Below are 14,452 nucleotides of genomic sequence, written 5' to 3'. Positions count from 1 at the left end.
GATTTCTAAAACAAAGTTCAAGGGACTAGCCAGCAAAACAAACAGGATGTATTACCCTCACGTATACAAAATTCTATTCACTGTCAAACTGCTACTACAAAAGTCAGAGTTTCAACAGCAATACCTAGAACTAAATCCAAGGACCATTACAGATTTTATTTTTACTTAAGATATATGACCTGAATAAAACTTTGTTTCATTTTTATAGAATAATTGAATTTAGGTTTTAAGCAGGATAGAAATTTAACCTTTAGTCCTACAACAAAGTTTCTACACACACACACACACAAACACACACACAAACACACGCACGCACGCACACACACACACACGACACTATCTTATTTGTTTACTTTGTTTTCCTCTAAATTAAATTCTCTAAATGAAAGCTAACCAATCATATTGAAAAAGAAAAAGCACACAAAAAGGTTTAACTTTTAAGACCTGCAGGTCTAGATACTCACTGATGGATTTTTTTTTAACCTTAGCAAGTAGCTAATGTTTAGTCTCAAAATTATATAAACTTTTTAAACTTAGAGATCCTAAAAAGTATTTTATAGTATACTTCATGACATAATAATCTAAAATATATTAGCAAATTAAATGACATTTTCTTCAGTAATTTTAAAATTGAACTTAGCAGTCCAAGAAAAGAGCATCAAAAGCAGTATATTTCAGTTTATATAAAATGATTTATACTCATTTTCCATATTAACTTCAAACAATACCAAAAGACTAAAATGAAGTCTAAAAAGAATACTCTAATATAAAAATGCTCTTAAAAAACTTACTGTAGATGTATATTTAGAAGCACGTTAAAGTAAAATGTATTTTTTAAAAAGCTACATTGGGCTTTAAAGCCACAACTAATAAACGGACACATAAATGTTGTTTTCATCTAAAAAACTTACTGTAGATGTATATTTAGAAGCATGTTAAAGTAAAATGTGTTTTTAAAAAAGCTACATTGGGCTTTAAAGCCACAACTAATAAACGGACACATAAATGTTGTTTTCATACCTAGCAATCATAGCAAGAGTTATAGTTCACACTAACTGCTACCCTGCTGATGCTAACGATGCCCTGGGCACTTGCTCTGTGCATTACCTGTGTTGGTTGATACTCACCATAGTCCTGGGAACTACATATTACTTTTATCCTCAATTTACAGATAAAAACCCAAGGCACAGAGCTTGAAAAACGTGCCAAACTTGCAAAGCTGTAAGACGTGGAGCCCGATTCTATCTTATTTCCACTATTTAGCTATTATATTATTTTCCTATATTATTATTGTTATATTATTATGTATTATATTATTAATTATGCATTTATATTATTTTTTATATATTTATATTATTATATTGTATTACATTATTATTTTATTATACTATTTTCTGACTTTACCTTCCAAAGTAAAGGTAAACCTCTTATTTTCTTCTTCTGATTTTAAGGAATTAAAATAGCAACATGATACAATTTTCTAAGGTCATCCATTTTATTTGGTCAGAGCAGAAATTAGGAAGGACTAATTTTTGTAGTCAGGCAGCCACTGAGGCAGTAAGTGGTATGACATGTGACTTCATATTAGGGCTCTGGGTTCCTGACTATCTGCACTTCAGGTTTGTGGCCTCAGGCAACTAACAATCTTTCTTTGGCTTAGCTTCCTCATCTAGCAAGTACCTTATAACAATGCTATTGTGAGGTTTTGTGATATAACCCAGGGAAAACAAATAGCACATAGAAGTTGCCCACATAACATTAGTCTAAACTATGCAAGCTCAGAGGACGTAACCAAACATACACAAACTGCAGCTGAATGAACCATAGGGAGTTAGGTTATAAAAAGATTCTTTTACTTTCCTGAGCAACAAACCTTTATGTATCATAAAATATTTAGGATACCCCAGGGCTCCTCTACTCCCTTATTTAAGCTGTTCATGTCCCGTATATTGCCTGAATTTTTTCTTCTAATCTCTCAAAATTCTCACAAATTCCAGGAGTAGGAAGATCTTATGACCAAGAGTCAGGAGATGCTATTTCTCCTTCTCTGATCTCTTTCCCCCATTACAGACCTGAACTTGTATATCTTGTTGGCAAATTCAAGAGGACGTGGCTCAACAGAACAACTGCTCAACAAAAATATGTGAGCCCAAAACGCAAGCCAATGTGTAATTTTCTAGTAGCCCCATTAAAAAAAAAAAAAAACCAAAAAAACAAGTACATAAAAAACAAGTGAAATTAATTTGAGCAATTTTATCACAATGTATCCAAAATATCATTTCAATATAATCAACATAAAAGAGGTATTAATGAGATATTTTAAGTTTTGTCCATACTAAAACTATCTTTTAAAAAAAAAAAAAAAAAGATGACTGGTAAGAGGATCTTAACCCTTGACTTGGTGGTGTCAGCACTGCGCTCTCTCAAGTGAGCCGTGGGCTGGTCCTCATACTAAACCTTACTGATCTGGTGTTTATTTTTACACTTACAGCACATCTTAATCTAGACCAGCCTTATATCAAGTGCTCAATAGCCATAAGTGGGTGGGTCACCCATGAGCTACAATCCTTTTTCATACAAAATAGAAGAAACTGAAAAAAGATGGCCATTAAAATTTTATACCTTATGGAGACTTGAGTTTAAAAAGTTAATTTTCACACATGCTTTAAAAATAACATATAATTTATTTATAAAAAATACATAAATGTCCCCTTTTATTCCGTGTATCACGATCTAGCTGTTCCTTGGAATAATGGCAACGTAGAAATATTTATTCCTAATAGCACCTAAATATTCTATAGAAGTTTTATGACAATTAGTAGGAGCTTGATATTATTTGAAACAATGTAAAATTATTTCAGCTGTATCATTATAAGATAAGAATATTATTTAATATGAACCACCATCCCCTATTGTTATTTTCTACTTGATATTTTACAATAGGAAGGAGATATGTCTCATCCCTAGGTCATCTGCTTTACTCTAATGCTTATTTGTTAAATTAATCTGAGCTAAAACTAGAATAGACTACTAGATTTTCGCAGTATGCGACAGTAATGCAAACAGGGATTGGATTTCTGCAAACAGGATAAAAACTGAAAAGACATTAAAGTGTTCTCTCATGTTTTATGTTAGCTCCTGGGAGCTTTGGTTTTATAACTTTAAAAGCTTTTTCTCCAAATTAATTTGTAAATACATAACCTGAAGATCAACATGCATGCTCATGTTTCATTGGTCCCATTTCTACTCTTCTCATTACTGAACTGGAAAGTAAGTAGAACTCCATGCATGAGACTTTGAGACTAAAAATGAGGATAAGACTAAACTGACAGTACTATTTAGTTTGGCCAGACATTCTAATAGGAAAAACACAGCAGCCAAGAAAATATTTTGGAAAAAGGACAAATTTAACATCAGTTTTGATTGCAGTGTCATAAGAAAGGCATGCATTATGGAAAACTTATCAGAACATCACAATTTAGGATAAGGTAAGGGAAAGGAAAAGAACACATTTCAATTGAAGGATGGCTTTCACTTCTCTACATTATTTTCACAGGCATTCATAAATTCTTACCATTCCTTCTGCCACCTGTAAGCAAATGATTTTGCAATCATCTCTTTATGTATCTGAGGTCATCTTATAGAATGACCTAGTTCATTGCTCCCAGACAGGACAGGCTATAAAAAGAATTAGAGAAACAGCCTACTCCCATGTCCCCTTTCCAGGAGGGAGAAAGAAATGCAGATGTGAAAGGATCCTCTCAGGTGTGAGGAGGAATAACAGTACAGAAGATGAGCACAGTGTCTGATGGAAATGGGAACATGAAAGGAAAAAATATACAGGAAAACTGTCAGAAATAATGGAGTCTCTCTGGTAGTTTGGAAGAGCTAAAATTCAGAAGTCTCAGGAGGCAGGCACTAAGGAAGAAGTTTGCCAGCAAGTAGAGGCTTCAAAAGCCATGGTGGGATTCTGGGGCAGGACTTAGTCAAAGACAAGGGGAACAGGAATTGTAAGTGGTGGTCTTCTTCTGAGAATAGGGGTTAGGCTGGCTAGTTGTCCATGAGCCCCAGATGAGGTCAGAAGGCACCCTAAGTCATGTAAAGTTTAATCAGATCCTCAAAGAATCTACTACATAAGAAGTTACAAATTCATTAAAGGGATTAAAGAACTTAACTGCTTGGCAAACAGAACTTGGGCTTAAGTCTGTTATTCCAAATAAAAGGTAAAAGTTAAATCCATGAGCCTGAGTTGTGGTCTCGAACTCCTTAATTCTTCTAAGTGAAGGGCTGGTCTTACAAGTAAACTTGCCAAGTGCCTAGTTTACAGGAGGGAGTCAGGTGGCTCTAGCCAAAGGAAAAGGAGCAAAACAGAGGTCCTGGAAGCCAGGTAGGGACTTATCCCCAGCCTCTGCTCTGTCTCAGTTTCTCATTATCTTTAGGGCATCACTTGTAGGTTTCCATTAGGAACTGAATTATGTCAAATATGAAGCAGGTTGTTTATTTTAAAATGTTGTCTTTCCTTCCCTTCCCCCTATCATCTCCACTAAAATAGAAACAGGGTATTTCATTTTTTATTATAATTGATTTTTTAAAAGACTGACATAGGAAGAAAAGAATGACTTAAATTAGGTATTTCATTACTTATGCTTTTATTAACCCTGTCCTCTCACCTCATGGGAATTGAGCAGAACATATAACAGATGATCACCTTGACTCTAGAGCTTACCTATATTCATCATAGATGCCACCTTATGAATATGCCCATTTAGACACTATTGTAACATATAAGAGTGTCACTTGAAAAAAATACTAAGAAAACGAAGTAAGCTTATAAAGACCAGCCACCTGTTATTTTCTGTAATGCAGTTTACATTAGGGAATCCATTACTTTCTACACTGACTTTGTAATAATGACTTCATAGGAAAGTCAGGCAGATCCCCGCCCTGGAAGGAAAGGGAGCATGGAACAAAGGGAAAAGCATTAGCCTTAAGTTTTCTCCCTTCACATAAAGGTTTGGTAAATGGGTTACTTTACTGGTGAGGTGTATTCATTCACGTATAGATAATATATATCCTTTTATTTGTTTTCTATGTTTTAAATTAATACACTTTATTTTAAGAGCAGTTTTAGGTTTATCAACAAAACTGAGTGGAAAATAGGGAGTTCCCATAAACCCCTGAGCCCACATATCCTCCTCCACCCTGTACTCCCCCCACACATAGTTTCCTCTATTATTAACATCTGGCATTTCTGTATTACATTTGGTACAGTGGATGAGCCAACACTGATACATTATTACTAACTGAGGCCATAGTTTATATTAAGGCTTGCTTTTTGTACTGTACATTCTGTGGGTTTTGGCAAATGGATAATGATGTGTATGCACAATTACAGTATCATACAGTAGTTTCACTACCCCAAAAATTCTCTGTGCTCCACCTATCATCCCTCCGTACCCTCCTCCTTTTATTTTTACAAATCAAAATTTTCAATAGAAAAACACCGTTAAGTTTTTTTTTAATAGTTTCTGGGACTACTATTTTAAAGGGAAACTAAAACTCACCGGTTCAACAAATTCAAACTTCTTTTTTTCTTGAACCTCTTGGATTTTAAATACATATTCTAATGATGCTTCATAGAAGTTTTGATGTTCTCGGTCAATCTGTGTATCTGCCTAAAGAGTAAAAAACAGGGAAAGTATGACAGAGGGAGTGATTATTTACCATTCTACATAGACAGGGACTCAATTCCTGCTCTACTCTGAAATCATTATTAAAAGCTAGGTCTTGAAAAAACGTTTTAATATAGCACTTACTGCAGTCTTTGTCCACAAGAGAAACACACACACACACACACACACACACACACACACATTCAATAAGCATACAACATTCATTACATTAGAAACTTATTACAAAAGAAGTATATAAATGTGTATAAAAATCTATGGGATCATAGAAGGAGAGACTAAATTATGGGAGAAAATGGTGGTGTTTATGTTAAATCTTAGAACAAGCAATTGACAGTAAATAGTTAATGATAAACAAAGGCAGGGGCCATTGTCATGAAAAAACAAAGAGGCATGAAAGTTTGACAGCGTCTGGCTGCAGAGTCAATACGTGGAAGAGAGGGGGGAAAAGAGAGGTTGGCATCACTCTACTGAAGATCTTGGACACTGCTTAACAAATTTGGATGTTAGTTGAGAGAGAAGCATCTGAAAATATTAAGCAGAAGGGCCACATCAATAGGAAAACTTTTAGAAAGATAGTACTGGTAGCAGAGCCAAAAATTTCAATGGCTCTAACCTGATGAATCACGCTCTACCAATGCCATGCACATTTATTCCTTCTGATTGCAGTAAGGTTCTACTGACAAAGTGTGGGAGAACGTTATTGAGATCATTTCGTTTTCTTTTTAACTTTGCCTTTCTTCTCTCTTCCATGCCCACTATCACCCTCAGATACACTCTTTAAAAGTGATGTTGGTTTGGTAGAGAGACATAATTTACTTTTCTTGCCCAGTTTCACACTGCCTGCTGCTAGCTGAGGTCACTAAAAGCAGATGGAAAGAAGTGGCTCTCCAGAGTACTAAGTAGCCATCAATAACCATTTTGGAGAAGAAAATTGCTTTGGAGTCATTTACAATGTTATTTTCACAAACAAAGCAAAAAAAAAAAAATAATAGACAAAATTAGGTTTGTTGGCTTGGACATGATAGCTTCTTAGGACTTAATTTGGAACCCCTTTAAAAATAGTTAAATATACTTGTTATGCATTTATTTATATAATTTAAAATAACCCAATATTATCAACAACTCACTAGAGATTTTTTACTGTTTTTAAACTAATACATGTGAAGAATATATAAATAAGGTAGGAGATTTGAACCAAAAATTTATTAGGTCCCAAAGATCATTTAGGAAAAATATTGGTATCAACAAAAAGAAAATCAGTATTCCACATAAATCTTACCATCGCTCAGGGGACCACTCTACATATAAGAATGAATTAACTCAGTAATGAAGGATAGGTAGTGGTGATGTGCTAATAAATACTTAACAACTGGCTCTTTTAAGAGAAAAGCTTGATTTGTAGTATTTGCTGGTTTCTGTGGTATAAATGTGGTCCCAAAATGGCCAGTTTCAAACCACAACCCCAACATCACTGAATGCAGCAGTTGGAAAGAGATGTGCACATGGGCTGTCCAGAGCAAGCTTCGGTAAAACACCGCGTGGAAGGGGTACAAAGATATTTTCAGTTTTGGAGGCAACATTCTATTTCAAAGTTATTTTGATGATTTTATTTACTTAAAAAAATAATGTCAGTGATTGTGCTGCCTAGTACATGGAAACAAACTCTACAATGTTGAGACGCCTTTAGATCTTAAAATGGTTATTTCTGGTCAACAGGCTATGCAGAAAAGAGACAGCAGGTCTTTCAAAAGGTCTGCTTACAAGGTTGGCCCTTGGCTGGTGTCTGAGATTGTGAATTTCTGGAGAATTTTCATCATTCTAACTGGTAAAAGTGGCTAAATGTGCCTAAATGGTGCAAATGATATGGGTTATGCTGAATGCCTCCTTTCCTTCCGGGAATCTAGAATTTGGGTACATGCCAGGCAGAGGGTTCAATGTGACCAATCTTTAGCGAAAACCCTGGGCAATGAGTCTCTAATGAGCTACTTTGGTAGATAACATTTCATATATTGTCACAACTCATTGCTGGGAGAATTAAGCACGTCCAATATGTCTCCGCTGGGAAGGGACTCCTGGAAGGCTGCACCTGGTTTCCCCTGGACTTTGCCCTATGTGCCCTTTCTCTGTGCTGACTTTTCTTTATGTACAGTACTTAAGGAATATGACAGCTTAATTCTTTTTCAGCACAAGACTTAGAAAGGTCTTTTACCTGGGGTGAATCCCTTTAGTACATAAACTCATGGTGTGTAGTTCACTAGCAAACACTTGCTTATAAACCTGCTAGCAACTGGTGCTATATATTTCATACTGGATAAGTAGGGTAACCATATGATTTATCTCTCAAAGTGGGACAATTTTAAAACTGAAAGGGAGCACTACTCATAACTATGTCAGATCAAGTGTGAAGTGTTTACAAGGCAAAAGGCACTCTAAAGTAAGACACTGAATTAATTTCATAATAAAATCACATGGTTCTGCAGATACCTAAATTTCTCCCAAACTACAATAAGCTATCTTGATTCAACATGGGGAGAAAAGCCTCAGGTGATACTTATCGAATCATTCCGAGAGGAGAAAAGACTTCAGCTAGACCCTGAAGAATGGGGAGGTTTACAGTAAGTAGAGATAAAATGAGAAGAGTTTGAGTGAGGGAATAGAGTTAGGAAAACAAGGTATGTTCAAGTTGATCAAAAGGTTTGTGACTCGAGGTCTGGTTTGCAGTACTCAGAAATGGCAGTTAAGGCAAAAAAGATACAATGTATGTAGACTTCATCCAACAGACAGTGCAAAAGCTTGAGAATGGTGTTGACAAAATCCAAGCCACATTTCAAGAAGATTAACATGAGGACAGTGCAGAATCCATTGATTAAGTGGTGGGGCTGGGTTCATGTGAATAAAAGGAGATGTCTTACTTGATAATCGTAAAGGTGTCTGTTGCATCCTTACAAGAAAGGTAAGTTGAAAGATGTGGGTAAAAGAAGCAAGGGAAAAGTCAAACATAAATTTGATACAAGTAATAATACCAACATTAACGGATAATTAAGGAAATGAGAGATAGGAAGAAATCTGGGAGAAATGGTGATGTGCAAGATGTCACATGTGTCACAAAGAAGTGGTAATCTAAAGTCTTGGTAGCCAGTCAGAGGGCTATACAAAGATGATCAGGCCTAACAAGATCATGACCTCGGAGACATTCAAGATGTTACAGACAACATGGAAGGAGGCGAGATTTCAGGGACAGAAAGCAAAGGATAAGAATAGAAATGTAAGAACTGAACTTAAGGGATTTGCTTCATTTACGGGTTAGGGGAAGATGATCAGGCCTAACAAGATCATGACCTCGGAGACATTCAAGATGTTACAGACAACATGGAAGGAGGCGAGATTTCAGGGACAGAAAGCGAAGGATAAGAATAGAAATGTAAGAACTGAACTTAAGGGATTTGCTTCATTTACGGGTTAGGGTTAAGAAGAACCTGTTACAGTATTTAGTGATAGGTGGAAAATCCAAATCTGGATTTCCTCTTTACTTTTTCTTCTAATTATAAAAGTAATAAATATGTACTTTTTGTTTTTCCTGCTGGGTGTTGCATGTATGGTGACTTGTGAATATTTTATATTTTAATTTTATTTTATATTTCAATGTATTGGAAACTTTCCATTTTATTCAAGAAATCAGTTGCATGTTAAAAGCCTTGGTTAAAAAAGGAATATTTACAATCTAAAAAACAAAAAAACTCAAGAATGACTGAATCTTTTTTCATTATTTTAAGTTTATTTTCTATTATTCATTATAATAGAGAAATTTAAATATAGTAAGAATTGCAATCCCACTGTTAATATTTTGATGCATCTCTCTCTCTCTCTCTCTCTCTCTCTCTCTCTCACACACACACACACACACACACACACAGTTACTTAAACACAAACCTGGGATAATAATGTAACTTCTGGCTTAAAATCTGCTTTTTTTCCTGCTTAATCAAGTGAATATTTCCCAATGTCTTTAAATAACTTTCCAAATAAAACTTTAAGCAGCCATATCACACTCTATTTTTAGTTGAACTATATTTGTATATTTACCCCAATCATTCTTTCATGCCATTCAGATGTTCCTAAATTTTTGGCTTTTGAATAAATCTCAGATCAACATATTTATACAATTTATTTTTATGCTCATCTCTGATAATTTTGTTGGGGTAAATTCCTACCAATAAAAATCATCTCTACTACCTTGTATCTTTAAGGTTTGTTAAAATGTGATGTCTAGGGGCCGGCCCGGTGGCGCACTGGATAGTGCGCTGCTTGGGAAGCACGGCGGCGCTCCCCTTTATGATTTCTTCCTTCTATTTTATACTTAGGAATTTTCATTCATATATCAAATATAACTTCTTTTCATCTACTATAAAGCCTATAATCTTGGTAACTTTGTTTCCAATTTTCCAATTGTTTACTCCAATGTCTTGTCTAATTGATGGCCTTGGAACTCTACACAAGCTGACCCTTTAACTCAGTCCTGGAAATTGGCAGCCACTTGTTTTTTCAATGAGCAAAAAGAATAAGGAGTCAGCTGTGCTGAGAAGGCACAGAAGGGTCTTTTTGAGAACAAGTTGATAAGCTTGGTGCTGACGGAAGGGCCAGAGCTGCTCCGGAAAGGAACAGATAGATGACTTTTCATGTCACAGAATTAAATATGTTTGTGGCAACATCTCTCTGTAACAGGTTTGATTCCTGGAAGCGCAGGGGAAAAAAACTCAAGCCACATTTTTCCTTTTCTATGTTATAGACCCCCGAGGAGCTGCTTTAACACAATTTGTTGTGGTGTGTTGTGTTATGTCAGGGGCTATACATCCTGCAAAAGAAGTGTGTGTGTTTGTGTGTATGTGAAGTGAGATGAGAAGAAGGATGTTACTATGTTACAGTCTTTTCCAACCTCCCACTAAATAGAGAACCAGAATGAATATTCTATTATACCACAGCCTAAGGGACTGAGGTCCACTAGCAAAGAAAGTATTAAATATCGAGCTAATTTGTCAGGGAAAATTGAAACATATCCTCTAAAGGACTTTACAATTAGGATAAAGTTATAATTTCCTTGAGATGGTTTAAACAATGTCTTGTCTAAGAGTAACCTCTCATATTTACTAAGAGCCTAAAGTTCTTAAGGGATCGAGGCAGTTAATTTTTTAAATGGCACTGGCCATAACCCTGGGCACGGCAGATGATGGTGTACTAGTGATAACTAGAGGAGTCTGTCAACACGTGACTATGTCCACATCCATACTAGAACCCCACTCTCCCTTAGGTTTATTCTAGAGCAATGCATAAAGAGAAATATGAGTGTTTAAGACCTTTGGAACATGTAAATATAATATTAAATTATAATGAGCAGTACCAAATATTCAGATGATTAGATATATCCAAGAAATTTAAAATAAAATATAGGTTTCTTAAGAGCAGATTGTCTTCCATTTTACTTTAGCTACAAAAACTTTCCATAAGCACCCACGAGCAGTACCAAATATTCAGATGATTAGATATATCCAAGAAATTTAAAATAAAATATAGGTTTTCTTAAGAGCAGATTGTCTTCCATTTTACTTTAGCTACAAAAACTTTCCATAAGCACCCAATTGCATGTTAAATTATACTATTTTAATAGCATGTGTTAGTAACAGAATACACAGGCTATAATGAACTCATGTAAAAATATCAAGCAAAACAAAACTTCCCAATATTAAAGATCTTTAAATGAAGAAATAAAATATAGGTTTCTTAAGAGCAGATTGTCTTCCATTTTACTTTAGCTACAAAAACTTTCCATAAGCACCCAATTGCATGTTAAATTATACTATTTTAATAGCATGTGTTAGTAACAGAACACACAGGCTATAATGAACTCATGTAAAAATATCAAGCAAAACAAAACTTCCCAATATTAAAGATCTTTAAATGAAGAAATTCAGTGCCAGGGATGAGAACATGAGTGTGTTGGAAAAAAGGAATTAGATGCCAAAATAACACTCCCATTACTTTTTGATGCTGTGGAAACCATAATGCTGTAACATACTCTCACACAGCATGCCTTGTCACTGAACTCGGAGGTAGGAGAAATAAGGAAATTAAAAAAGAGAGAAGAGGACAAGGTTGAAATTGAAAAGCAGTTCAGAAAAAGAGGAGGCTCTGCTAAGGGAAGGATCAAGATGAGATGTTTGAAAGAGGCTGTCCACTGTGATATCTAGAAGTATAGAGAAAGGAGAAAGAAGAGACTAAAGGAGACTCAGTATGGTTCCAGTTCCCAATGAAGTTCTGGATAGAGCAGTAACGAGCTGCACATGAACTACCTCAACACCCAACCCAGATGTTACAATGGCCAAGGGAGTCTGATTTTTTGACATACCCCATCACTGAAACTGGAACTGCATTATTCCTTAGTAAAAGCACTACTTTTTGTTTTCCTATTGACAGTTAAAACACTACCAGTGGGAAGAACAAAATATAAGATATTTTAGACAAGTGGAAGACATAGGCTGCTTACATGTGTGTATATGTTAGTAAAATCTTTCTGTTCATTTTTTCTTTAAAAAAATGCTATAAAATAATTGACATTTTAAAACATGTAGTTGTATATCTTTTTTCCCCAATGCTGAAGCAAAGCTTTAAATACAATCTCACATATATTTGTAACTTAACATAAAGGCCATATCATAAATTTGATAGATCCTGCTCCTTTAAAATATGCCCAATGAGAAGAAAAGAAAAAGTCTATTTCAACCTTTCCCATTGCTGAAGGAAATACAAATCTTACACTTAGAATTGCAATAGTAAATGTCATAATATTTCTAAAGTACCTATCCACAGTAAGTGCTCAATTCAGTTAGCTACTGTTATTGTCATTATTTTATTAAAAAGTAACAGACTTTGAGATACTTCTATCTTTAGTGGAAATTTTGACTTTACGTGACTTAATGCTAATGCCCTTTCCACATTTCATTGGAAAAGCTTACCTCTTGCAAGTGAGACTCCTTTTTCTTCGCAGACAAATTTAAATGCTTGTCAAGAATAGAATAGTATTTTTCACTCTCTTTGTCAAACTTCTTCTTTCCATCCTAGGGGATAGCAATAACAACAAAAAAGATTCAAATCAGAGCATAAAGAAAACCTTGATTTTCACCATCCCCATCTAAAAAAAAGATTTAATAAGGATTTAGTGAATTTCAACTATGTGCAAAATCTTAATTTTGTAGAGCAGGAAAAAGGTTATGAAAGAAGTCATTTGCATATGTATTCTGCTCTCAAAGAAGCTTTCCATCTTACAAGGAGAAACACATGTATAACAAACACCACCAGTCACACCTTCTTTGGAGCACATGGATCTGTAGTATGGAGGGGGCCACGTTGGCTACAGTAGAATCCCTTTGAGAGCTTTATAACTGACTCCCAGAAAGAGATTCTGATCTAGTAAGTATGGGATACAACCAGGAGAAAGATGTCTTCTTTAGGCTTCTTGGTGATATGATGAGTTAACATATAAACAATGTGGAGAGCTACTCACATAAACTCCTTCAGAGAATCATATTATTTCCTAGCCACAAAAAGACACCTGATATTTCAAATAACTTGCTCTTGGGAGGGAGGAAAAAAAGACTTTTAAATGCTGGTAGCTTCAAATAATTAAGTTAAAAATTCAAAATCAAATAAATCAAAAGGATTAACAACATCTGCATCTTATGCTCTGAACATAATTCTAATAGCTGGCCTTTGCTTGTTTCTAAAATGTTGGGAGTTTTGAGGGGGTTAAGGAAGATTAGCTATAGACAGGCTGGACTTTTATGGAGGAAGGGAATAAGTTTACCTTTTATCCTATGACGTGCTTCCATAGAAATGTAAATGGAATGAAATACTGAGAGGAACAGGACATACCTGGGCATATGATCTTCTCCAACTATAAATACTGTATCCACTAGGTATGCCTTTTCCATTTATGAGTCCATACGAAACAAACACTAAGTAACTACACTCATAAATTTCATTGGCTAAAGAAGTACTATTCCTTCCTTTTATTTCGCTGTTTCTGAAACTGCAACCTCTAGATCACCTAAATCAGAGTCAAGTGTTTACAAGTTTGCTCAAAATGCAGATTCCTCCACCCAGAGATTCTAGAATTGTTTTTTTTAACATGCTCTATGATTACTAAGCCTAATGCTCTGCTTCATTACTTGCATAAATACCTGGAAGGGGTTACTTAAAAATGATAGATAGATAAATGTATAGATGGACGGGTGGGTGAGTGGGTGGAGGAATGGAGGGAAGGAATGAGGGAGACAGGGAAGGAGAAGGGAAGAAGGTAAAGTCTCTAGCTTAGGGGGGGGTCTTTCCCACTATTCTGAGTTTTTCAGATGTGGAAAACCTTGATTTTCACCATTCCTATCAAAAGTCCAATACAATTAGTTAAAGATGAGGGAGACAGGGAAGGAGAAGGGAAGAAGGTAAAGTCTCTAGCTTAGGGGTGGTCTTTCCCACTATTCTGAGTTTGTCAGATGTGGAAAACCTTGATTTTCACCATTCCTATCAAAAGTCCAATACAATTAGTTAAAGATTTAGTGAGTTCCAACTATGTGCAAAACCCTAATTTAGGAGAGTAGAGAGGAGGGTGTGAAGCAAGTCATTTGTGCATGTATTCTGCTCTCAGAATCTACCCAGGTAATACTATGTTGATCCACTGGCACTCTGAATTTTATTTTCAATTGTACTTTCAG

The 14,452-nt window shown here is 35.3% G+C and overlaps 1 protein-coding gene across 1 annotated transcript in view; it reads right to left on the bottom strand.

Moving 5' to 3' along the window:
• Positions 1-12,802, bottom strand: part of ARHGAP42 (Rho GTPase activating protein 42) — a gene marked incomplete at its 5' end in the record, with an annotated part of 90,790 nt that extends 77,988 nt beyond the window's left edge. Inside the window, 2 exons of the mRNA XM_008584632.1 lie at positions 5,565-5,675; positions 12,701-12,802. Coding sequence (XP_008582854.1) covers positions 5,565-5,675; positions 12,701-12,802 — 213 coding nt within the window. The remainder of the gene's footprint in view (positions 1-5,564; positions 5,676-12,700) is intronic.
• Between the last annotated feature and the right edge of the window lie 1,650 nt (positions 12,803-14,452).

Source organism: Galeopterus variegatus, unplaced genomic scaffold (assembly GCF_000696425.1).
Source record: "Galeopterus variegatus unplaced genomic scaffold, G_variegatus-3.0.2 Scaffold3322, whole genome shotgun sequence".
NCBI lineage: Eukaryota > Metazoa > Chordata > Mammalia > Dermoptera > Cynocephalidae > Galeopterus > Galeopterus variegatus.
This window is presented reverse-complemented; position numbering and strand designations above follow the sequence as displayed.